The following is a 26,799-nucleotide window of genomic DNA, read 5'->3' as shown; positions in this document are numbered from 1 at the left end:
TACATAAATGTTATAATTTAAAGGGCCTTTATTTTGAAATGACACATCAAAATGTTCTGATTTTAAGTGAGTGACACATACAAGTAGTGTACTATCAGGACTATATGAAATTGAACTGTGATATCAGACAGATTTTTTTTAATAACAGTCTAAACATTGTGTTGAAATAAAATATTTTTGAAATTTAAAGGGTCTTTATTTTGAAATGACACATCAAAATGTTCTGATATTAAGTGAGTGACACATACAAGTAGTGTACTATCAGGACTATCTGAAATTGAACTGTGATATCAGACAGATTTTTTTTAATAACAGTCTAAACATTGTGTAAAATTACATAAATGTTATAATTTAAAGGGCCTTTATTTTGAAATGACACATCAAAATGTTCTGATTTTAAGTGAGTGACACATACAAGTAGTGTACTATCAGGACTATATGAAATTGAACTGTGATATCAGACAGATTTTTTTTAATAACAGTCTAAACATTGTGTAAAATTACATAAATGTTACAATTTAAAGGGCTTTTATTTTAAAATGACACATCAAAATGTTCTGATATTAAGTGAGTGACACATACAAGTAGTGTACTATCAGGACTATCTGAAATTGAACTGTGATATCAGACAGATTTTTTTTAATAACAGTCTAAACATTGTGTAAAATTACATAAATGTTACAATTTAAAGGGCTTTTATTTTAAAATGACACATCAAAATGTTCTGATATTAAGTGAGTGAAACATACAAGTAGTGTACTATCAGGACTATCTGAAATTGAACTGTGATATCAGACAGATTTTTTTTAATAACAGTCTAAACATTGTGTAAAATTACATAAATGTTACAATTTAAAGGGCTTTTATTTTAAAATGACACATCAAAATGTTCTGATATTAATTGAGTGAAACATACAAGTAGTGTACTATCAGGAATATATGAAATTGAACTGTGATATCAGACAGATTTTTTTTAATAACAGTCTAAACATTGTGTTGAAACAAAATATTGTTACAATTTAAAGGGCTTTTATTTTAAAATGACACATCAAAATGTTCTGATATTAAGTGAGTGACACATACAAGTAGTGTACTATCAGGGCTATATAAAATTGAGCTGTGATATCAGACAGATTTCTTTTAATAACAGTCTAAACATTGTGTAAAATTACATAAATGTTACAATTTAAGTGGCCCTTATTTTGAAATGACACATCAAAATGTTCTGATATTAAGTGAGTGACAAATACACGTGGTGTACTATCAGGACTATATGAAATTGACCTGTGACGTCAGACAGATTCCTTTTAATAACAGTCTAAACATTGTGTTAAAATAAAATATTGTAATAATTTAAAGGGCCTTTATTTTGAAATGACACATTATAATGCCCTGTTATTAAGTGAGTGACACATATAAGTATTATTATTAGTATTATTATTAGTATTAGTATTATTAGTAGTAGTAGTATTATTAAAATAACATATTTTTTTATAATTTACAGGGCTTTTATTTTGTGTACTACCAGGACTACATGAAATTGACATGTGATATCAGACATAACATGTGAAATCATGTGGATTCCTTTTAATACCACTCCACAGCATAATGATATTAAGGGGGGGGGGCTTTTATTTTGAAATGTGTTCCTTCTCACGCTTGCCGCAATGTTTAGTGTATGCGCGCTCTGAGAAACAGCGTGGGGGCTAGTTTGACCAAGCGTTTTGCAGTGGGGGCTGGCTTGACCGCAGTCCCGTGAGGGTGTTTAAACAATAATGAACGATAATTAAAAAATAAAAAATAAAAATAAAAAGCTTCTCTGGCGAAATTTAGCATCCTCCTCCTACTGGGATGCGGTGACGTCACGACCAGCCGGATGGCAGCATGTTAGGTGTCGCTGTGTTTCTTCATGAATAAGCAGAAAAGAGGAGGAGAGGATGCGAGGCCTCGGCTGAGTGAAGAGGAGCTGAGATGAGATATTGAGATGTTGAGATATTGAGATATTGAGATGTTGAGATGAGTTAAGGCTGCGGGTGTTTCTGCGGGAATGCGGAGATCTTTACCCCGGGCTGCGCAGCGCTGAGCCCGGTACAGACTGCAGGAGCTCCGCGGCGAAGGAGAGGAGAGCGGCGGGCGGGGGAGCGATGGCTGCGGGAGGCGGAGGCTGCGGGGAGACGGTGGAGCAGTACCGGGCCGAGGTTGAGAGGCTGAGCCGGGAACTGGCGGAGGCGAACCGGGAGAAGGTGCGGGCGGCGGAGTGCGGGCTGGTGGTTCTGGAGGAGAACCAGACCCTGAAGCAGCAGTACTCAGAGCTGGAGGCCGAGCAGGAGACCCTCAGACAGGAGCTGGAGCAGCTGCAGGAGGTGCCTACACCCCCCAACCCCCACCCAACTACCCCACCCTACACACACACACACCCTACTCAACTACCCTCACACCTCCCACACACACCTAACTACCACACTACCCCACCTCACACCACCATGCTTTATATCAGCCCGATGTTGTTGTTTAACTTCAGAAAACTCATATTTCTAGTTTTGGCATAATTAGCTAAATATCTGTGATTTAACACCTATAAACTTGTGATCTGTTCCATTTAGTGAGGAAAGGTTTTGGTTTTAAACCTGTATGGAGGGTCTGAGGTTGTATGGAGGTTCTGAGGTTGTATGGAGGTCCTGAGGTTGTATGGAAGTCCTGAGGTTGTATCGAGGTCCTGAGGTTGTATCGAGGTCCTGAGGTTGTATGGAGGTCCTGAGGTTGTATGGGGGTCCTGAGGTTGTATGGAGGTCCTGAGGTTGTATGGAGGTCCTGAGGTTGTATGGGGGGTCTGAGGTTGTATGGAGGGTATGAGGTTGTATGGATGTCCTGAGGTTGTATGGGGGGTCTGAGGTTGTATGGAGGTCCTGAGGTTGTATGGAGGGTCTGAGGTTGTATGGAGGTTCTGAGGTTTTATGGAGGGTCTGAGGTTGTATGGAGGGTCTGAGGTTGTATGGAGGTCCTGAGGTTGTATGGAGGTCCTGAGGTTGTATGGAGGTCCTGAGGTTGTATGGGGGGTCTGAGGTTGTATGGAGGGTCTGAGGTTGTATGGGGGTCCTGAGGTTGTATGGAGGGTCTGAGGTTGTATGGAGGGTATGAGGTTGTATGGGGGTCCTGAGGTTGTATGGAGGGTCTGAGGTTGTATGGAGGGTCTGAGGTTGTATGGAGGTCCTGAGGTTGTATGGAGGTCCTGAGGTTGTATGGAGGATCTGAGGTTGTATGGAGGTCCTTAGGTTGTATGGAGGGTCTGAGGTTGTATGGAGGTCCTGAGGTTGTATGGAGGTCCTGAGGTTGTATGGAGGTTTTGAGGTTGTATAAATGTACTGAGGTTGTATAAAGGTATGTTTTGGAAGCAGATGCTACTTAGCTAGCTAACTGTTTGCTTGAAATGTGTGTTTCATCTGAACACTGGAGATCTGGATTTTATCTTCTTTAGTTTGCAGTACATCAGACTAGCATGTGGTTCAGATCATGACGAATAATAAAAAGCAGATGGGGAAGAATGATTGATTCTACTAGACCACTGTAATTTAGCTGAAGGGGGCATGTTTTGGTGATGTTTGGTTGAGCTGCATGGTAATTATGGGGCTCCTGCTTCTTGCTTTATTGACAAGTGTTCTTCATTAACAGACGCCCAGCAACTTTAATGAAAAATTGGTAACACTGATAGAAGTACAGGGGTTGGACAATGAAACTAAATCACCTGTCATTTTAGTGTGGGAGGTTTGATGTCTAAATTGGAGCAGCCTGGTGTTCAATCTTCATTAATTGCACATTGCACCAGTAAGAGCAGAGTGTGAAGGTTCAATTATCAGGGTAAGAGCACAGTTCTGCTCTAAATATTACAATGCACACAACATTATGGGGGACATACCAGAGTTGGTGCACTTCTTGCAGGAGCATCTGTGACCAAGATAGCAAGTCTTTGTGATGCATTAAGTATCCAGGGTAATGTCAGTACACCACCAAGAAGTACCAACCACATCCAACAGGATTAACTGTGGACGCTGTAAGAGGAAGCTGTCTGAAAGGGATGTTCGGGTGCTAACCCGGATTGTATCCAAAAAACATAAACCACAGCTGATCAAATCACGGCAGAATTCAATGTGCACCTCAACTCTCCTGTTTCCACCAGAACTGTCCGTCACCACAATCAATTATTGTGCTCTAAAACCAGGTGTTATAGTTAATTGTCCAGCCCCTGTATCTCATGAACAATAATAACTAATGGATAATATGGAACATCTTACAACAATGTCAGCTAGACCTGTTTATTTGTATCCAGTATTGTGATGTTACCCATGTTGCTCCACTGAACACCAAGTTCATTAGTTGCTCATTGGATCTCAGGGCCTGACATCTGCAGTGTTTGCACTATTCTGAAGGTTAGCAGAAGGGGGAGTGAGAGTGTTCAGACCTTCAGAGTGTAATGAGATTGTCAGTGAGAGGTGACATCAGTGTAGCTTTGGGTGGCTTCTTCTGTGTGGGTAATAGGATGCTGACTCACGGCTTGGGAAGAAACTACCACTGCTGTGTGGCATCAGCTTTTATTGCCAATCAGAGACAAGGTTGTTGGAAATAGCGGTGCTTTCTTACTCACTTGGGGTGTTTTCACACCAGCACAATTTGGTTCGTTTAAAACAGGCTATGGTTGGTTTGTACTCTTAGTGCAGTTTGACTGAGCAGGTATGAAAACAGTAATCACACTCAGGTGTGAACTCTGGATAGCAAATATTCTACTTTTATTTGAGCTAAACTGATGATAAGGTGCAGATGCGTGACTCTGTTTACTAGAGATGGTGCCAGTAGGTCTTCATATTTACTCCTGAAAGTCCTATTCTATTGGCAGCACCTAGCTGTGAGAATAGTGCTCTCAAATAACCTCTTGTTAGAACTAAACTAAATACAACTAAAATAACAAATTCCTGCAAATAAGGAGTAAATTCTCTCACAGTGACACAAATATCAGAAGACAACCTTTTCTGCATCCTCAACACAACATGCTGTTGAAGCAGCAGGATGACCAGAAGAATCGAACAATTCTAGAAGCTTTTAAGGAAAGAATTAGTGAACTTCTCACAAACAACAAAGGACTCTTAGCTTTCTACAAGCTGTAATACCTGCCAGGCAGAATTACTAAGTGTTGACCAGGCAGGTTTGCTTAATTAGGTGTTAGATTTAGCTTTTCTGCAACATGAGTTTGCACAATTTTAACAATGACAAAGTGAGATTTTTCCCATTTTGTCTTTATTGTTTTATGAAGTTAATAAAGGAGCCATAAAGCACATTATTTCTGTACTGTGACTTTCCTCCCAGCCTGTAAAATAATCTGTAGGTGACACATGGCTTTTATTTCAGCAGTGGGTCAGTGTAAATGAATCTGAATCTGAATCAGACACTGCTTGAGGTTAAACAGCAGGAGAAACGACAGTCAGAGAATCGTCTGGTAGGAAGACGTGCTAAACCTCATCATCTGTCTGCTGTTTTATCTCAGTGAGTGGAAAAGATAACAAGGCTGTTTAAGTAACAGTCGTTTGTAGTTCAGGTGGTTGATAACGCTGTGTTTGGTTTCTCCTGCACTGTGGAGGTTCCTGATTCTCTGTAATTATTTAAACCCACCTCTAATGGGCAAACATGAAAAGTGTACTTTTATACATTTATGCTTCCATCAGAAAAATATACAGTTTAAACCCAATTACAGACTCTGGCATTTGGACCAAACAGATTTTCTATTTCAACAATATTCTGAAAACAGGCCAATAAACCCTGGTTAAAGCTGCGTTTAACAGCATGACGTCATGGTGGTGAATTATGCAGTGAGCTGCTCTCTGTGAGGATACTCCACCAAGGCATGTCCGTGTCATAAAGAGCTGAGGGACCCTGACGTTCTATAATTCATAAACTTAGCATGAAAACATCTCTGAGCTCGACTCTGAGCAGCTGAAGAACTCAGAATGGGCTTAAAAACATACAGATGATGATGAAAAAAGAGACGTGACATCAGAGAGAAACCCCCCCCCCCCCCCCCACCTACTGATGGACGCTTTTAGAAACGAGGCAGAGCAAGTAAATGCAAAGCTCTGAATTTTTCATTCTGACGTCTGAGACGCATCGCAATCCCGCTCACAACAGCTCCTCCACCACCACTGCTCACGTTACAATCACTGGATCTCGTCATGTGACAATTTAGTATTCTGATAAAAACGATCAGCTCTCAGCACTGTTAACATTTTTTCCTTATTCGTTAAATGTAATTGGTCTGAAAGTCAGAACTAACTAATAAAATGTTTCACACTGCAGACGAACCGGACTGTGGTTAATGCAGGCCGATATCTTTTATTTTACTTGAACCAAATTTTGGTCCTCAGCTCCGGACCGTGTTTAGCTGCTCCTTTCATACCTGCTTTACTGGTTCAGACTGAACTAAAAAATCACAAGGTCTGAATCAAACCAGGTATCTGTGAAAGCACCGTTCAGATAAAGATGTCCTGTAGTGGGTCTTTCTCTTCAGACCAGCTGATTTTCTGGTCTCCTCAGCTCTTCTCTGACCTGGCCTGCTGTGATGGTATTTGGGGGAGGAGTTGAGGTGGTGCTACTGTGTAAAGAGGAGTAGGAGGAGCTGTTATCTGTGTACAGCCTGGGGGAGGTGCATGATTACCTGTATGAGGGTGGAGAGATGATAGGCGGGAGGGTGTAAGTTGTAGCAGGAGGAGTCGAGTGGGTAAAGGATATTCAGTCAGGACTATAATAGGCTGGAGCAGGACGGTCAAACTGAGGATACCGATAAAACTCCTTCACTTTCTCCTCATTAATTCAGATTCACTGTGATTCCTTTCTTTACAGCCTGTGATGATCTTTATATCATCCCAGACCTTCCTCTGTAAACCAATAATCCAATATACAGATGTTTCAGGATTTATAACATTATTTATGGCATCCATTACAGACTGATGTTCATTACACATGTAACACAATTTTATTTCTCAAACAAATTTTAGTTTGACTTTTTCACAAGCATAGTTTAACTTTCCTGTACATTTCTCAGCTCCTCCTGCTGCTTCCTGTTAAGGAGGTTCTTATCATCTGTTCCATTAACAGTCGTTATGAGCCCGAGTCTGATTAGTAAATAGACCTTAACTTCTGTTTTTAAGAACGGAGCTCCAGAGTGTAATGTGGACTAATGGAGGAGCTGAGTAATTATAATATTATAACATTATTTATTATTACATTTTGATGAGCTACTTTGCTATTTTTTGTGATTATTACACCATGACTTTATATCAAATTAAAAATGTAAAAATCTCCATTTCCATCAGCCCAACCCGACCCAAACACGAGGAAAGTGGAGGTAAATCTCACTTTTGCACTAGATTTAGTGGAACCAAGGATACATCACAGAATACATCACCAATGTCTCTCTCTTTCTCTTTCTCTCTCTCTTTCTCTCTCTCTCTCTCAGCAGGGCGGGGCAGTAAAGCACACACACACACACGCACACACACACACATACAAATATGACGTGTTAGTAAATGTAGGTAGATATACTGAAGATTAAATATGTCTAGTGCACTAAAGCTCTTAGTCATTGTCTGCTTTGTTATGAGTAGTCCACAGGTAAACTCTGCTACCTGAGAGAGTAATTAGAGATGGGACCTATCCGATACAATATCGGTATCGGGGCCAATATTGACGTAATCCGACGAATCGGATATCGGGCGGGCGCTGCCGATCCACTTACCGATCCATATTCCAGTCCAAAGCTTGAGCTGAACAATAAACCCGCCATAACGTTAACACAAAACGCATCCCTGATCCGGATTCCAGTTTAACAGTTTACCCTGAACACCCAGCAGCTTCAGTCTGCGGCTGACTGAGTAACTTTAGCTGTTTATCTACAGAAAAAGTCCATTATCTGGAGAGTTTTCACTTTGGAAACGCTGTACAGCAGAACGCTACACGTAAAGTCAGCGTCTGAGAGGTAAACAGATTAACACCAGCAGTCTGTTAGCCTAGCTAGCACTGAACTGACAGCAGCTGCATTCCGGTGTTGTGAAGGTATTATAACTACAGACTGGAGTAAACTATATTCATAATCCACATATCCTATAAAACCACAGCATCTACAAACACACCCATCTGTTATTAAAAAACAGTCATTAATTTAGTTTTCGGAAATACAGTTAGCATTGCCACTTAGCCGTTAGCCATCTCCATTAAGATCTGCAGTCTGTTAGCCTAGCTAGCAAAATCATTCCGGCATTGTGAATGTAATAAATAACTATCTTAAGTGAACTACAGCCATAATCCACATCTAATATCAAACCACAGATCCTACCAACCCTAACCAGCACTAAGAAATCAATCTGTTATCAAAAAACAGTGATTAATTTAGCTCGGAAATACAGTTAGCATCGCCAGTTAGCCGTTAGCTATTGCAGCTAATCCTCTATGCTACCTGTCAAAATAAAAGTCTCCTGCGCAACCGTTGCAAAAAATGCCCTGAATTTAATATTTAACGTATTTAATATTTTACTTTTTTTATATTTAATAAAAATTCAAACATTTTATTTGAAAGGAAACTATTGTTTAATTGCATATGAAGTGCAATCATAATCATAGTACTATTAATAAACTAAAAGTATCGGTATTTGTATCGGTATCAGCAATCTTATATCAGTTTTATATCGGTATCGGATCGGAGCTGAAAAAAGTGTATCGTCCCATCACTAAGAGTAATATATAATATATTAACTCAACTATAAAACTCAGGTAGCATCCTGCTGAGTCACTCACACTATAAATGAAGTCATTTAGTATTTAGAACACACCTGCCTCTGAGAACACTGGAATCAGTTGATGTGGTGGAGTGTGATATGGTCTTCAGTATTAGTTTAGTGCAGTGTGTGAGTTTTCACCGGTTAGTGTGATTTTCATTTTGATGGATAAATTATAATCATCAGAAAAGGTGATTGTGAGAGTTAATATGTATACACTACATGCCACAAGGACAAAAAAACAATAATTGCCCCGTCCAATGGAAGCAAGAGAACGCTGCAGGATATGTGGGCGGGGTCTCCTGCGTTGAGTGTGGATGTGATTTTCTGGGACAGACAGACACAATGAGCACAGCAGTGTTTCAGTTCAGCATGAAGTTTTACTTTGGAAACACTGTTATAAGTTATGAGGTGTTATTTTGTGAGTGAGGCTAAACACTGGCCAGCGTGCTCATGGCAAGGCCACATTAACAAAGTTCAAGTGAGGCCTGATAGTGGGCACCAGACGGATTGGACTTGCCATTTCCGAAGGTATTAATTTCATAGTGTCACCAGAATAAAGGCACTGTCTCCCTCAGTGGGCACTGCATTGTGTGAAGGTGACCGGCGGTGTCTGGCCAGAATCGTCCAACAGAAGCGTTTTTCTGGCAAAAATGAATGAATGAAGGTGCATGTATCCCATAGGTCAGTACTACATTCTGTAACTTCTGTAGGATGGCAAAAGTTATGGGACATGATAGTGGTTGCTGTCTCCTGAGTTTGTTCCACATCTTCTGGCTGATGAAAATTATGTGCAGAAATTCTTGCACCACATGTAACTTTTGGCCTTAACAAATAAGCAAATCATTAGCATTACTACTAATTAATAAGAATATAGAGCTATAAGCACTTTCATTTTTTAATATATATATTTTGATGATTTTTTACTCATTATTATTATTATTATTACTATTATTATTATTATTATTATGTAACAGGTTTTATGTGACTGATATTTTTCTGGGTAATACACAGCTGGTGTCTGATCAGTGTCTATAAGTGGCAGTACAGTATAGTCATCCTCCATCTTCAGGGGTGCTGAACTAATTCCACATAAAATGTTTTTCTTAGATAAATTTCGTGTCTGACTCTCTGTCTCTTTTCCAGGCCTTCAGCCAGGCGTACTCCATCCAGAGGAAGGTTGCTGAGGATGGTGAGAACAACGAGGAGGTGCTTCTGCAGGAGTCTGCTACTAAGGAGGCGTATTATATGGGCCGTCTGCTGGAGCAGCAGGCTGAGCTGAAACACACTCGCTCAGAAGCTTCCAGCACACAAGCGGAGAACGAGCGGCTCGGCTCTGTCCTGCAGGAGCTCCGAGAGGTACAACTTCACCCACAGCTTCCTAAAACTCAACACCAATACAGCGATTCAACAGGGAAAATAAACAGAGATTTGTTGACTGTTAATAATTAAAAATAATTATGCATTTTTTAACTCACATGCAGCCCAATCGCAGAATAATAACTAATGTAACATCAGCCAACAAATAACTCCCACAAAGCACTACAAAAAATCAAGAATTAAGGAATCTGCCAGTTGCAGTGAAATGGAATTACATCTGATTTTAATGTTTATACCATGGAAATTCTGTATGTAAGTAACAATAAGAAGCACTGAGTGCTCCAGTGGACGAAGGTTCTGCCACTATAATTGCTGGGTCTAATCCCGGATAACGCTGCTTCCATCAGCAGCCGGAGTCTGAGAGAGTGCAATTGGTCTTTGTCTAGGTGGGTAGATGGCGCTCTCTCCCCACATCACTCTTAGCATAAACAGCTTGGTCAGGCCCACGAGTTTAACATTCTTGTGGTAAGTATTTAATTACTTCATGAGGACTGTGCAAACACATGACTAAGCAATCAATCAGTAATCAATGATTAGTCTGCATCAATAGAGAGTTTCCAGGGACTAGTGAAGAACTGTAAGGCACACAGTATCATATTTCAGCTGTTTATCAACTAAAGTCTTAGTACCAGAATCTGTAAAACTCTTTCTGTCTCTTTTTTAGAGTAATGAGATGTTGGAGCTCCAGAGGAGCAGGATGAGGGAGGAGGTGAGGGAGTATAAGTTCAGAGAGGCTCGGCTGCTTCAGGACTACACTGAGCTGGAGGAGGAGAACATCTCCCTGCAGAAACTGGTCTCTACGCTCAGGCAGAATCAGGTATATAATCATGTCTGCAGGTCAGTTTGTTGCTAGTAAATATGTTTGGAGTTTCATCTGTTTCCTCTCTTTTATAAAGGTTGAGTATGAAGGTCTTAAACACGAGATCAAGGTTCTGGAGGAGGAGACGGCTCTGCTGAACAGTCAGCTGGAGGACGCGCTGCGGCTGAAGGACATCTCTGAGAGTCAGCTGGAGGAGGCGCTGGATGCTCTGAAGAGCGAGCGCGAGCTGAAGAACACTCTCCGGAAAGAGCTAGCCCAGCACCTTACAGTGTGCGATGGAGCCTTTGCTTCGGCCAGTGCCCACCTGGTAGCCCTCAGTTCAGCGCCCCCTAGTGGTAGTGCCACCCCCACCGCTGCCACCTCTCCAGGCAGCGAGGACGGTGGTAAATGCAACGGGCTTCTGCTGCAGGGCGCAGCTAGCGTAGCACTGTCCCGAATCAATAGGGACTTCAGGGCAGCTGGGCCTAGAAAGAGTGATTCAGTGACGCCTGACCTCTTCAGTGAGCTCAACCTCACCGAGATCCAGAAACTCAAGCAGCAGCTTCAGCAGGTCAGTTTTATTTACACTTTAAATACAGACAGTCTGTACAGAAACGTTTTGGGGTTTTTGCAGATTAATGAATATGTTACGCTGGATTTGGGTGTATTGAGATGATTAGAGTGGAATAATGCTGCATGTAATTCAGTCATACTCACATGCAGACATACGCAAATACACAGAATTATTCATAACCTCCCCGACACAAGATCAATATTATCTTTCTCTAGTTTCCAGCCTTTCTCTTTCACATGATATGTTCTTTAAATAGCCAGAGCAAGGCAGACCAATAGCACAACTGTGACCACAGTAATATGTGGTCTATGCTTTACTGCACCAGTGAACACACTTTAACACACTTTAACACAGAAAACACTTTTGCTCTCTTTGTCTGTAGTCTTTCGGGCTTTTCAGTGCTGCTGAAGCTCCCAGTTAGTTATTTCTGTTTAGAAAACTGTTCTTTTGATTTGACCACTTTCTGATATCTCTCCTTAAGGCTGATCGTCTTTATTGAGTAAGTTGGTACCAAATGCTAATTTATTTTTTCGCCACCAGAACGATTATCTCCAAAACTGGTCATAACTAGAGAATAGTACTTGGCTGTGAAACCTTCTTTTTAATGATTTATGTTTTGAGAAATAAGTTTTGACAGTAACATATAAATTAATAAACATTAAACATTTATCCTGATTATGAATAATTCTCATAATTAGTTTCATGCAGTAACAACTAGGAGAACAGTCTTTAGTAAACTCTGTAGACTAAGGTTGGGAATTAATTTAATTATATTGTAATAAGGGTTTATTAGGAACGGCAGTTCAAATCTGAGATCTGCTTGTTATTAGCAGCTGGAATTCAGTAGAGCACAGTGGTCTATGATCTCTCAGGTGTTGGTAGATGGTGCAACTGCTATACTTTATCCTCCTGTTAAGGGCATTAATAATTTTTGGAGGGAGGAGTCCAGACAAATGAGGATTAAGTAATTAACCTTCCAAATTGGTGAGAAAATGGGGTAAAATTTTAAATAAATGTATGTAAAAAAATAATTTTAATATTTAATGTATTTTTAATGTAATGTAATTTACGTTGAATTTATCTATGAACAATCAATAAATGACTTTTAAAAGCTTTGCCAAGATGTGCTGCATTTTCTGTTTTACAGGTGGAGCAAGAGAAGGCCTTCGCTCTGAACAGCATGCAGGAGTGTCAGGCGCAGCTGCGGCATACGCAGAGCGCTCTGGTGGAACAGCATGAGAAAACACGGCGCCTAAGAGAACGCTTTCACGTCCTTCAGAAGCGAGGCAGCACCTCAGAGGCCGAAGGGAAGGACGAGGAGGACGAGGAGTTGGAGATAAAGAGCCCCCTGTGGGCGTCGGACAGCCTGGACGGTCTGGGAGTGGAGTTACTGCAGTGTAAGTACAGGCTGGCGGTGACGGAGGTGGTGGGACTGAAAGGTGAACTGAAGGATCTGCAGGATCGGCATAAGGAGTGCATTGAGGGGGCGACGCAGGTGGAGGAGCGAGCGCAGGTCCAGCTGCAGGTTCTGGAGGCTAAGGTGTCTCGTCTGGAGCGCAACTCTAGAGAAGCAAGAGATAAAGCAGTGGGTCTGGAGCGGGAGCTGCAAGCAACGAATGCGGCAGCTCTGGAGAACCACAACGCCCTGACCTCCGCCCAGGAGGAGCTCGCCACCTTCAGTGAGGAGCTGGCCCAGCTGTACCACCACGTCTGCCTGTGCAACAACGAGACGCCCAACCGCGTCATGCTGGACTATTACCGGCAGGGCCGCACCCCGCCGCGCGCTACCCCCACCAGCCTGAAGGGGCAGGATGAGCACCGGGTCCTGCTGACGCCGCGACTCGCACGACGCCTTGCTGCCATCAATGCCGCCACTTCCAGCTCCACACCTAGTGACTCTCGAAGCCCCTCGGAGTCGCCTTCCAAAGAGCCCCTCAATGCGGAGGACAGCCCGGTCCGCACGCCACTGGGCTCGCCTGCCATCAGTGCCTCTTCATCATCCTCTTCCTCATCTCCAGCGCCTGAGTCATCAACCGGCTGCGACACCCGGCGGGAGCCCATCAGTATCCACCACCTGAACGCCATCATCCGGGACCAGATCAAACACCTGCAGAAGGCAGTCGACCGCTCGCTGCAGCTTTCTCGTCAGAGGGCGGCCGCTCGGGAGTTGGCGCCTCTTCTGGATAAAGATAAGGAGGCCTGCATGGAGGAAATCCTCAAGCTTAAATCTCTGCTGAGCACCAAGAGGGAGCAGATTGCGACCCTGCGCCTGGTGCTAAAAGCCAACAAACAGGTAGGCCTGTCAGTGCGTTCATTAGTAGATAATCTGTTTATTGCTATTGCAGTCTGAAATCAGATCAGGAGAGAAATAAAAACTCTCCTCTTTGTTTCCAAATGGTTGTTTGGTTTTGTTATTGGAGTATCAATAGATGTGAACCTACTGTGCAGATTTACTCCACACCCCTTTCCCCCAGTATTAAACAACATCTGCTGATGGCTGAAAGTTTTTCTCTTTATTCTTGTCAAGTGTTTTGTGTTTAAATTAATACTCTGTGGCCTTCCCAGTCCTGCAATGATTTATGGGAATGGTGATTTATGGATTTGCCCACTTGAGGGAAAAGTGCTGGACTGCAGGGGACTCTGTGTAATTACTAGATCCATTACCATGTGCTTCACAGCATCCAGTTACTCTGATGGAATGACCCTGATGAGTTTTAGCTGCCCTGTAATATTAAGTTTTATGAATTTACACAAGAATCAGTGTGGTATTTTTTCCTTGGAAAAAGGGCTTTATTTTTCCAACCCCAATTTTTTGGGCTTTGAAGACTCATCTACTCATATTTATCTTTATTTTCATTTTACTGACTTGTACGGTACAATGAATCACTGTTAGACTGGATCTCTGGTAGCAGTAGTAGATGGACAGTAGTGCAAAGACAGACATTAGATACACACAGTGCAGCAAAAACACAAGGTGTGTAGACAATAAGCACAGCAGAGAGAGAGAGTACAGCAAATATAACAAATACAATAAATACAAATATGTATGTGTGATAAGGTGCAGTAGAGTAGAGAAATTATAGTGCTGTGATTTGATTGGACGATTGTATGCATAGTGAATAATTCACTGGTGAGGTATAGTACGTAGAGACAGAGCGAGTTGTAACCCACATCACGTCCAGTAAAAGGTAATGTAAATATTTCTGTTGATGTGTTTCAGACAGCAGAGGTGGCCCTGGCGAACCTGAAGAGCAAATACGAGATGGAGAAGAGCATGGTGACGGAGACGATGATGAAGCTGCGTAATGAGCTCAAGGCTTTAAAAGAGGATGCCGCCACATTCTCCTCTCTTAGAGCCATGTTCGCCACACGGTAATATCATCAACAGTGTGAATGAGCATCAGTGCCAATTAACACATCTTAGACTGATTAACCAACACATGCTTTCTTTCTTCAGATGGGAACCAAATCTCACACCACTTCCACTTGTTTTTGCTAATAATTTATCAGCCAAAATTTACTTAAAGGTTGAAAACAAATGAATAATATAAGTCTTGCAGTTTGTTATGATATTTATATTGTGTTAGTAGGTTACTCTGTAGTATAAAGACAGGAATAAGGGTTAGCTGCTCTGCCGCAGTGGTTAAAGACACAATGCTAACAGACAGTCTCATCAGGGTTGGAGTTGTTTAGCCATGATGCTCACTGTCTAAGCTGGATCAGATCCATGGATGGACCAATTATCTGTTTCCTTATCCAGCTAATTTTGTTCAAATTTGGAGCGATATCGGATCCTAATATATAATATTAAAATATAATTGTTATGTTTTCCAACTGTCGTCGTTTCTCTGCAGGTGTGACGAGTACGTAACTCAGCTGGACGAGATGCAGAGACAGCTGGCGGCAGCCGAGGACGAGAAGAAGACTCTGAATTCTCTGCTCCGCATGGCCATCCAGCAGAAACTGGCCCTCACCCAACGCCTGGAGGACCTGGAGTTCGACCACGAGCAGTCGCACCGCCCTCGCGCCAGCAGGACCACCAAGCTGAGGACCGTCACTCCTAAAGTAAGTGGATCAGAAACTTCATCCCTCCCCGACACCACGTCCACGGTTCCCGAGATGCTGGCAGCAGCTTCCGCCATCACGTCCCCTAAAGCTCAAATTCAAGCCCTTTTCACCCCCTCGCTCCCCTCCAACCCAGGCAGCCCCCCTTCGCTGGAGCCCCCCTCCTCCCCCGCTGCGTCCTTTTCCACCTCCTCCTGGACCCCCCCCTCCGTGCCCTTCCGCTCAGGCCACAGTCACTGGACGGTGGGGATGCGGACGTTCGCGGTTGAACCGCACTACAGTGTGGACTACACTCAGCCGTCCCGCACCACCAGCTTGGCCCGTCGCTACGTAAGCGATTCGCACTGCTCCCCAGGCTCCGCCCCTTCCTCGCCTTACCGCTCGCCCATCGTGGGCACTTACCGCTCCTCCTGGAGCTCGCCCAGAACTCGGCCGCTCCCCAGCGTCCTGACTCGCTCCACCCACTCCACCAGATACACTTCCCCCTCCACTTCCTACAGCTCCATGTACTCCAGAAACTACAGCTCCCAGCACCCCCGCTACTGAAAGGCCCAGCAGAGAGGGTGACGCAGAGAGGAGGACAGACTGGTGTTCTGCGTTCTGTCGTAGCTCCTGGTGCACTTGACGTGTTTTCGGCTCAGGGATTTTTTGTGGAGCACAAGTGGCTGCCTTCCTCCAACATACTGCTCTTCAGCTCTCAGGACTGTGTTTTCTGACCTCTCACTTCGTTCATCCCGAGGTGAACGCAGGAGGTGCATGTGGAACTCACAGCCCACAAACCAGTCGAATGAGACGTTACTGTTAGGAGTACCTTCAGTGAGCTGAATTGGTTTTAGGCACTCTGTATTGCCTTAGGGTCCGTTTGTATTATAACTAAAACACAATTTACATCAAGGGGTTTAAAAGGGATGACTGGTCAGTTACTGAGCTACACCCTAAATATGCACTGCAGAATTCTTCACTGTGTAACAGCCGTGTGACTTTTTATTGCGATGCTTGTTTTTGCAAGAATTTTGTGAGTAATCAACAAGGTTTTCTTATTAACTAGTGATATCTGTACCTTTTCTTCTGTCTGTGACAAAACAGAAGAAAATCTGGACTGAGTTTGGTTTCATTGGGTCATTCCTGTGTACTGTTGTACTGACATATCTTCTGCTGCTCGTAAATTTAAGTGCAGAAACATTTCAGCTTTTTTGTTGAGTTGCAATTTGTTGAAATCTGATTTATTCATAGTGAGCACCACACCAACACGTTTGCAGTATTAGCTTTTTTGAGGACTAGTGCTCCTGTACTGAGGACCAAGCTGATCATGTGTTAGAGGTGAAGTGATGAATGCAGTTGTAGCAGTCGGACAGAGGGGGCGCTGTAGCTCATCTTAAGCACAGCAACAGTATCAACAGCTTTATAATGAAGGAAACCAAGACTGTTGAATGAATGTAAGCTTTGTGAAACAATGCAATGTTTGTCTACTCTATAAATCTCAGGGAATAGCATTCTGTGTTAGTGGTCCTGTAATAGTGGAATAAGCCAGTTTTTTTACTATCATATCTTTTAAAGGGAATTTTGACCGATTTTTACATTTTGCATAATTTAGTGGTTATGGTGTAAACAGTGGTTCAGAGTTTGATGTTAGTTGTTGTATTATAGAGACTGATTTCTCTACAGTGGTGCTGATAGAAATCTAAGGCCCCTGGATGTTTTTTATGTTTGTGGTCTGCATTTTGGCCTCTATATAATCTGTAATTATGTGACCTATAGTACACAAAAAATTATTCAATTAGGGATCCTCTGTGTTTTCTTTATTCTCTGTGGTGTTTTGTTGACTGCTTTCATGAGGTTTTATCATGCAAGTGTTTTCATCTGTGATAGATGTGGAAATTACCTAAAACACAAAGTTTTTTTATTTGTTATTCAAAAAACAATAATCATACTAGTTACATTTTTATTAGAAATGTTATTAAACATAAAATACTGATACAATTGTAATAAAAAAATAGATTAGGTCCAGTTTTGGATGAATGTCAAGAATTAAAACAAGAAAAATGAGGCCAGAATGTATCCCAGAAAATGCATCAGGCATCAGCATATTTACTGTAAATCTTTTAGAGTTTGTTTAGGTTTCTATCACCAGCACTGCGAAAGTCTTAGTATGCCACATTTTACATCTTTGATTACATATTAACCATTTAACTATGCAGAAATGTTGTAAAATCAAAGGTGTTCCTCTTCACAGCAGAGCTTTTAGTTAAGCTTCATCAGTAAATATATAATTACATTTAAACATCTGCGAACACTAATTGCACTAAGCGGGTTTTACACTGTTTAACTCTGCTTGTGATCTTATATTCAGTGTTTAAGTACCTGATTTTTGTCTTTTCTTAATGTTTATGTTGATTTCACCTGTTTTTATTTGTGTACATTTAGAAAAGTTCTCTTAACGCAAGAGCCAAAAAGCCCAGCCAAGTACAACAGTTTCAAAACAGTCATCCTGTTCAAGCTGTCATTTCACCCTGTATCTCTCTCAGATCCCATTTAACCAGACAGTGCCCAGTAAAAGATCTATTAGCATCCATCTATAAAACCCAACTGTAAATATCTGTTGCACCAAAGACACTGCTTTAACTCTGTTCATATTAGGAATCTTGTGATTATGCAATCCACAAAACGCGTTCTCCAGTCTGAAAGCAGAGACTGAAGCATTTGACAGGAACTCTCTCCCCCCCCCACACACACACACACACTACTTCAGCTCTTCTTCAGCTCTTACTCCGGTTAATATCCAGATGTTGCACAGTTCATTCACACTGACCCCAACTGCTGATCCTCACTTTCACACCAGGATTCATTTAGCTGATCTCTGATAGCATTTATTCATATTATAGACAAGAATTCAGACACAGAATAAATGAAGGACTGATTTCTTTAGAGTGAACCAGCAATATGTTTTCTTGCTCTTTTACTGCATTTTTACTGCACGCTCTTTACAAATTTAAAGTCATTTAGTTAGATTTATACTTTTTACATAGGCTGTTTGTCAGTCTAGTAAAATGTAACAATATTTGGAAAAGATGTTCCTAATAGTGTTGAAATAACACTGGTGAATGTACTATGTAGTTTATGGACTGAAATATATGATCAAAATAAATACATTGTTGTACTATGTTATAAGACCTACATAAAAATCACAGAAATGTGAGCTGGATGTTTGTTTTTTGTGCATGGTGATTTTACTATATATCACTATAAAAATACAGGCAAGTACAAAATTTAGGATAATGCTTTATCTCTTGATGTAATGTGAACCTCAAGAGTTTAAACAAAATGTTTTTGTTAAGGAACAGTTAAGAATTTTATATTTAGATTTTTTTTCTTTCTTTCTTTTATTTTATTCAAACAAATTTAAAGCCCTGTTTCTACACGCAGTACTGAATCTGTTTAATTTATTTCTGAAGAAAGTAGCTGTAATAATATTCATGGCAAAAACCACCCTGACCTTAGATAAACATGGCCTTGGTTCTTATTGCACTAATGTAAGAAGAGTGTTTCTGTTAAAATGTCTCTTTCTCTCCACATGTAGTGATTTATCTGCTTTAACACACCTGATCCAACCAATCAGCTCATTAATAAGCCCTTACAGGACATAGGAGTGTGTTAAAGCAGGGAATCCTCTAAAATGTTCAGAACAGGAGGGTAGCGGGACCAGGACTGAGGTCCTGTGGTCTGTGCGGTGGTTCCTGTATGAGGTGGTCCTGGAGGAAGGTGGTCTCGGCGTATTTGTTCAGGATTCGTTGGAGGGTTTTGTGTGTTTAGGTGGTTCTGATCACAAATAAAACAGAAACCTCTCGGATCTTCTCTCTGTGGCACCTTTTCCTCTGAGGCCTAAAACACTCAAACCCATCCCACCATCAACCCCCCCCCCCCCCCCCCTACGCTCAGCCCGGTCCATCTCCATTTAAACTCCAGTCCAAACCAGATCCTGTAGAGAACCTTAAACCTGTCAAATGCTTCAGTGGATCCCTGTAGTGTCGTGGAGATCAGCACAAGTCTCACATATATATGTTTTTACCCTTTAGTTGTATATTTTAGTTGTGTATTTTAGTTGTATATTTTAGTTGTGTATTTTAGTTGTGTATTTTAGTTGTGTATTAGGCCCTATGTGTCTCATCATTTCTGAAAATACAACACAATGTCAGAGGATTGTATTTATTGTTTTTCAGGCAGACTGTTATCTGCTCTCACTGATTGTAACTGGGTTCTGTTATTTACTGAATGTCAGCATGTGTACGATTCTACACAGCATACAGTATAACCAGAGTCAATGTACAGTTGTTGTATATTCTTCAGATATAATATAAATAACACAAATGATCTGCTGTAAAGACGTCTGTTTTCTAATTCATGATAAAAAAGTACAGAATATGATTCTTATCCTACATGAAATCACAGAAAACTTTGTTTTGATGACTTTTTTCCGGGACTTGGTAAAAATTCAGAGCTGATTTATGGAGACTTCCTGTTCACCCTACGTTATTAATAAATTACTGTTAAACTCTCTAAAATTTTAAGTTTAACTTTATAATGAGAACTTCTTTAAACATGAAAATGATCAAATATTTATAAAAAATCATGAACTGAGATTTTGCTCGAATGTCCCCATTGATTTCAGAATAGGTTTAGAGCGCCCTCTAGGGTCTGAAACACCCTGAGAGCAGAGCTCCCTGCATTTATCCTGTTTTAAAATCCATCAGTAAGCCTCACGCTGCCGCTGGCTGTGGGAAATCTAATGCATCAGTCTTTTTCAGATTGTCAGCAGCCTCCTGCCCCAGTGCCGCCAACCTCCTTACAGCTGAAGTTCAGCTCCGTACCTCAGGTATTCACACCTACAATCAGTTTCATACTTCTTTCAGTTACTGAAAGTCATTTCAGCAAGTCTGATAACATCTCACACCTTTCTTTTAAAATGAAGGTAAAAGAGTTTAACCTGCTAGATTTTGGAGCTTTGCTTTGAAGATTGGATTTCGTTTGTTTTAGTGAGGGCAGGATGTTAGATAATCATCATCCTCCATCATTCTGCAAATTCTCAACTCATCCTACAGTATTGTATAAAGCTCCAGTACAGTTCCACTGCTCAATACTGGGGTTTAAACCCCTCTAGCCCGCACCTGGCATTAGGTTTAGAGGTTCAGTATGTTTTCTACAGGGACGAGACAAGCTGTGTGCATTTGCACATCTGTGTCAATATTGGGTTTAACTTATTGTAGCTAAATATTTGTACCTCTGTTTACAGTGTAGGCGGGGGGTCTGCATCGTTTCTGTTTTCACAAACGTTCCATTTTGTTTTCTATAACCCGAAGTGAAGCTTTGTAGTTCTGTTGAACTATTATATGCTAATTAATCAGGAAGTTGATACAATTGGCCTCAGAAATGTAAAATTTAATCATCATATCAGTGAAACTAATCCTCACTTAAAGGGTTTTTATTAAACAGAGTGTAACGGTTGTTGGTTTGTCTGCTCTCAGTTTTCAGGTGTATTTTGGAGTCAGAACTGCAGCAGCATTGAGACGCTTCAGTTCCCCGACTTTACTGGATCCAACCTAAGAGCTCCAGCCCACCTCCACCCTTAACCCAACCCAAACAACAGAACCTACAACCAGCTCCATACAGACAGTACCAAAAGAGTTCACACCCATTCTTATTAATATTAGTTCTTCATATTTATAATTAACTACACTGCATAATAATTTTAATGACTAATAACTAATGAAGGAACGTATATGCAGTTAGGTAGATAAGAATGAAGAAAAAAGCGTTAAATAAGAAGGGGTGTGTCCAGACTGGTACTGGATTTGGACAGTGACTAATTTGTTGTGGAGTTTTGCTTCTGTACAAAACCTCAACTAAACTAAAGCTAAATAATGAAAGTGTGTGCACTTTTAGATTTATTGAAGTGGTTTGTCAAAAATGATGTAGTAATTGCTACAGTACAGCAAATTTTTACATAGCCTGTCAGTTTTCACTCGCTCACACATCATTTAAAATTGACTGATTAGTCGTTTTATGTTCAGGTTTGTTCATTATTTGACCAAATTAACACAAAAGGATCAGACCTAGTTATGAATATTGATATAAAATAAAAAATAATCAGGTCAATTTATTAAACATTAATTAAAGTGTTAAAATGGTTAAAATGTTGGAACAGAGCTGTAGAAGCTAAAATCCTCTTTTAACAGGAGTTAGTTTAGTTTTATCTCCAGCTCTAATCCTAAATCTCTCCTACATTCAGTAAATAAATAAAATCAGATAAATGAAGACAGATTCACACACTGTCCTGTAGTGATGATCTCAGGATAATCAGTGATGATCTCAGGATAATCAGTGATGATCTCAGGATAATCAGTGATGATCTCAGGATAATCAGTGATGATCTCAGGATAATCAGTGTGTTATTTATAAACTTCATTAAAGAGTTAAAGTGAAGAACAGAGTTCTGTAAGAAACATTACACAGATTTTAAAGGGTCTGTTACACACACACACCCACACACACACACACACACACACATCACTGTGTCAAGTTTGTATTTTCTTTGCGACTCTAAATATGTGGTACAAATAAAAATAACTATTATGCAAATAAAGAAGGTCATTATTACAACAAAATGAATAAAACAAAGCTGTATGTTTCACACTGACGATCTCAGGAACACCAGAATTAAACACCATTAATAGAAATATTAAAATAATAAAAAAAGAAAAATAAATCACTGCTCAGCATCTAGTAAAGAAGTCAAGAACACTGAGAACTCTGAGAGGTTATGTTGTACAGTATAGTCTATATATGCATTAATTTAATATAAATATGATTGCATGACAATGTAAATACAAGGTTTTAACTTGAGGTTAGATTTGAGACTAAGATTAGCGTGTAACAGAATAATAAAGGTGTGGAGAAGAAAGAATGGTTGCACAATCCGATTCATTTCACATCATCTGTTAAATTATTATAAACAGTTTTGTGGAATGAGAATGTGTATCTATTTCTAATTATATTCATATTATTAAAAAATAACTGAACATTTGTTTTGTAAACAACAGTAACCTACCTAAATTGTGATTTTGTATAAAATAATAATAATATATCTAAATAAATAATGTAACATAGAACTGATGTAATGAACCTATCACAATAAAGTGCAGAATATTTAGTCCATGCAAATAAACTGCAAACATAAACCAAAAAAACAGTCTAAACTTTTACCTTTTAAAATCCCAATTCCTGTTTACTGAAGAGAAAAAACACAAACAGAGAAATCTGCAGTAAAGTCTGGAAAAGCACCTTCAGGAAGAACAGTAAATATTTAATGTCAGAGTTTCTGACTGCAGTAAAAGTGTTCTGTTGATAATCATTTAACTGTGTCCAAATACTTTAGCGCTTTGTGAAGTTTGTGAGATAATTTTTTAATTCCTACACAGTTAATGCAGTATTTTATTTCATTTTATTTTAGTTTAGTTTAGTTTAGTTTAGTTTAGTTTAGTTTATTTCATTTTATTTTAGTTTAGTTTAGTTTAGTTTAGTTTAGTTTATTTCATTTTATTTTATTTTATTTTATTTTATTTTATTTTATTTTAGTTTAGTTTAGTTTAGTTTAGTTTAGTTTAGTTTAGTTTAGTTTAGTTTAGTTTAGTTTAGTTTAGTTTAGGGGATGTACACAAGCAAATGTATGTAAATGAGGTCACTGTCCAAATACTTCTGAACTTGACTATGAATCCAGATTGGAGTCACAATTCTAATTGCCTTCAGTGAAAAAAATGGAACGACTTGTTTCCGAACAATAACTGTTCATCTCCTTTAGCTGAGCAAAGCTCTCAAATTTCGCTCTTCAAGATGGTGAACTACCTCTCTGAAACACGTTTGTCACACATCACTCAGTATCATAATGTATTTGCATGATAAAGTTTTTATTCTTGATGATGTTATTCTAACATTGATGATTTGCACACTTTGTTCTATAGCGTCTCCAATCAGCTACAATGACCTGCAAAGTTTTGGCCATCCAAGTAAAATAAATTAAGTGAGTAGAGATTAAACTGATCCATAACATTTTGTGTATTATTTGTGGTTTGAACAATTTGAATTTATAAAGAAAGGAGCACCATGCAAAAGTCTGGAAACCCCAGTAGAATTGAGAATGTAGCTAGATCACAATTATCTTAGCAATCAGCAGCCATGGGCTCCTCTGTTCAGCTGCTGAGATCTCTGATTATATTTGATGCCAAAGTTGCAGAAGATAGAAGAATATTAAAACATGTTCAGGTAGACTTTTCTTAAGATCGTAAAATTAATTCGTTAAATTAGCAAATCAAAATCTTTAACCACATTTAAGCACTGAGGATCTTAAGGAAGATCTGCCAGATACATTTTTACACTCCTAAACACTGTTTGCCATCAGCAATTGGTCTGTTAACTTTTCTTTTGGAATTCAGATCTTTTACACACTTAACAATTCACATTAACTTTAATTTGAACGGGTGGCCAAACGTATGCATGCCACTGTGTCTTTTCAGCATGTGTTTCCCCACAGTGTTAATAAGTCTTATTTCACTTCAGCCTTTAAGCACAACATAGCATTCCAGCACTGACAGAAAGTATGACTGTTAATCTCAACCTGTGAAACAGTGCTGCAGATGAACCATTCTACCTTACTAACACTAACACTGCTTTACCAATACATGCTGGATGTGTAACATACTGTCCAAAAAACCGACTGACTTCTGTGTAAAATGTCTGTTTACACAAAAATACAGTCTTTGGATAATGCAGTGAAGTCTTAATACTGGACCTACTCAGAACCTTGCCTATAACTGATCACAGCCATACGCCAAACTGCCAACGACACTGTCCACATCTTACTGCAGAAACGTCCGTGCATTGAAATCTACATAAAAAGAATGTATTATTATATAAGTTCCTCTTTAACCTCATTTAACAAATGACTGAAGCAAATCAACCTCAGCCTTTTTGTCTTTCACTGATTTATGATACCAGAATTGACTTTATTCTCTCTCTCAGTCTGTTGTTCAGATATCTCAGAGTCACACGGCACATCCCAAGAAGTTTGAAAAGTACAAATATTGGTCTGTTTTGGACAAAGCGCAAATAATACTGGTTATCTGCACAATGTTTCACTGTCCTTAACTGAGGAGAACTCTCCATTCATTCACAGCAGATACCAACCAGTACCACTTCCACCTCCAAACTGTCAAAAAGCCACTGTAAGGGCTTTCTGTTAAAAACAATAAAAAGTTTCAAAACAAACAAGTGCATACACTCATTCTTTTTTTTGTATTTTGTCATTATTATTAATGTAATTATAGGGCAATTTAGGATGATACTTATATAAACCTAACAGTCTTTCTTTCTTCACACTGTTTGTAGGTTCGCTGTGGTTCTAAATAACCTCTGAAGGTCTTTTTCCGTTCCTCTTGCTGTGAAATTTAAAAAAGAATATATATAGAGTTTGTATTCAGTAAAATGATAAACGGTATATTGAACATGATTTGTGGGGTTTCAGTCAGTCTTATTGTGCACATTAATTGGACCCCCAAAAAACTGTAAAATTTCTACGGCTAAAACAACATTTATTAGTTAAGCATTATAAGCATTCTCCTGTATCATGATCAGTCCTGTACCACAGCAGTACAGGGAAGCAGAGTAGTGTAAAGTGTACAGACCTGACATCTCTAAAAGGTGTGTTGTGTGTTTATGGCATTAGTGAGTGAAAAACTCAGTCACTTTTTAAAGATCATTTAGTCTGTTAGCTCAATAAATTAAAATAGCTCGATAGTCTGGAGAAACAGGAGGAAACTGTGCATTAGTTTAGTTTTCAGTAGTGATCAGTGAAACTTCACACAGCCTTGGTTTCACTATTAGATCTCATGATCTTGAGAGGATGTAGATTTATTCAGGAGCTTTTAAAATAGGGAAGTCGTCCACAGAGGCGAACAGAGAGGGAAGCTTTAGGAGTGAGAAGTGAGATGTCTGATTGTGGAAGTGTACTGATCACATGCTAACCCTAACTACACTTATATACTGTTCCTCAAACAGGAAGAAAGCAAACAGAACGCTGAGTTTTTGGTTTGTTTTAGTAAAATGAATATCTGTAAAGGAGCAGCGTAAGATTATCCTGAGAACCCCCAAATATAAAGAGTATTTTTTATTTATAACCCTTTTCAGTAAAATGTGTAGGTTGCAGTTGGGTTAGTAACCTGTTGGTCACACTTTTGGAACAGTCCAAAAAGCCACATGACAGATTATAACACAAAATATCAATCCTCATTCAAAATTATAAGCCAAAGAATAAAGCTTTGACAGAGTAACTCTAACAAAATGTGTACTTTATCAATGTTATTTAAACTGAAGCTCTAAAAGTATTATTTTTAGTGGCAGAAAATTATGAACATTTTCTGTGTGATAATTTGGGAATATATATATATATATTTTTGTAAAGATTTGTTTTTTTACAATGAGCTACAAACATGTTTTGTGTAAAGAATATACAGATTTGTTTAGGTAATAAATAAACAGTTTATAGCTGCTGTGGTCGTGGACATTTAGGCTAAGAAATGGATGTTGAAAATGTCTGGCCCCTCCCCTTTCTCTGTAGACCACCTACAAAGAAGAAAAGTGAAGAGAAGACTGTGGTAGAAAATGTGGTAGATGAAGGCATGTGGGCGTGGTTTTGGGTGGGCGGGGTTTTGGGTGTGAGTCTGTATGAGAGACACTAAAAGACTGGGAGGGTTTTTTGGTCTTTACAGTTTTTTACAGTCGCTAACATACATTTCTCCAATCTGTATTCACATTTTCAAAACTCTAAATACACTTAAATACACTCTGTTAAGAACTATACTGTTCATACAGTTCATGTTGCTATCACACAAAATACATTCAATTAACATGTTTAAAAATGCTTACAATTTATTTACAAACAAGATTCCCCACTCTCACAATTCTGCATCTTTCTTATCTTATCTTAACTACTTATTTACGACTACTGCATGTTCCAAACTTTAAATACAGTATAAACTACTGCTTCTGCAACAAGAGCAGCTGTGAAGCTATTATAACTAATACATAATTTTGAATTTATAGATTATTAATAATAAATAAGA

The 26,799-nt window shown here is 39.7% G+C and overlaps 1 protein-coding gene and 1 long non-coding RNA gene across 3 annotated transcripts; both read left to right on the top strand.

Moving 5' to 3' along the window:
• Positions 1–1,878: 1,878 nt before the first annotated feature.
• LOC103036636 (protein bicaudal D homolog 1) lies at positions 1,879–22,310 on the top strand. Of its 2 annotated transcripts, XM_049474972.1 has the most exons (9): positions 1,879–2,363; positions 9,960–10,172; positions 10,858–11,010; positions 11,090–11,563; positions 12,714–13,859; positions 14,787–14,938; positions 15,421–15,631; positions 20,434–20,501; positions 21,151–22,310. In XM_049474972.1, exons 1-8 carry the CDS (start codon positions 2,145–2,147, stop codon positions 20,479–20,481), a joined length of 2,616 nt encoding a protein of 871 aa, XP_049330929.1. In that variant the 5' UTR covers positions 1,879–2,144; the 3' UTR covers positions 20,482–20,501; positions 21,151–22,310. The 2 variants fall into 2 exon arrangements, with proteins under 2 accessions (XP_049330929.1, XP_022522328.2); XM_022666607.2 differs by lacking the exons at positions 20,434–20,501; positions 21,151–22,310 and having other exon boundaries at positions 15,421–19,552.
• A 909-nt stretch (positions 22,311–23,219) lies between these two features.
• Positions 23,220–24,949, top strand: LOC111191500 (uncharacterized). Its single transcript, XR_002649502.2, has 2 exons — positions 23,220–23,702; positions 24,701–24,949. It is a non-coding gene; the product is annotated as an uncharacterized LOC111191500 (long non-coding RNA).
• Positions 24,950–26,799: the final 1,850 nt, after the last annotated feature.

The sequence above is a fragment of the Astyanax mexicanus genome, chromosome 2 (assembly GCF_023375975.1).
Source record: "Astyanax mexicanus isolate ESR-SI-001 chromosome 2, AstMex3_surface, whole genome shotgun sequence".
In the NCBI taxonomy this organism is placed as follows: Eukaryota; Metazoa; Chordata; class Actinopteri; order Characiformes; family Acestrorhamphidae; genus Astyanax; species Astyanax mexicanus.
This window is presented reverse-complemented; position numbering and strand designations above follow the sequence as displayed.

Bases quoted from the DNA above. Each gene is read 5' to 3' on its own strand.
- LOC103036636 (XM_022666607.2), top strand. From the start codon at position 2,145: ATGGCTGCGGGAGGCGGAGGCTGCGGGGAGACGGTGGAGCAGTACCGG. The intron at 10,173-10,857 runs GTACAACTTCAC...TCTCTTTTTTAG, and splicing joins TCCTGCAGGAGCTCCGAGAG to AGTAATGAGATGTTGGAGCT. The intron at 14,939-15,420 runs GTAATATCATCA...GTTTCTCTGCAG, and splicing joins AGAGCCATGTTCGCCACACG to GTGTGACGAGTACGTAACTC.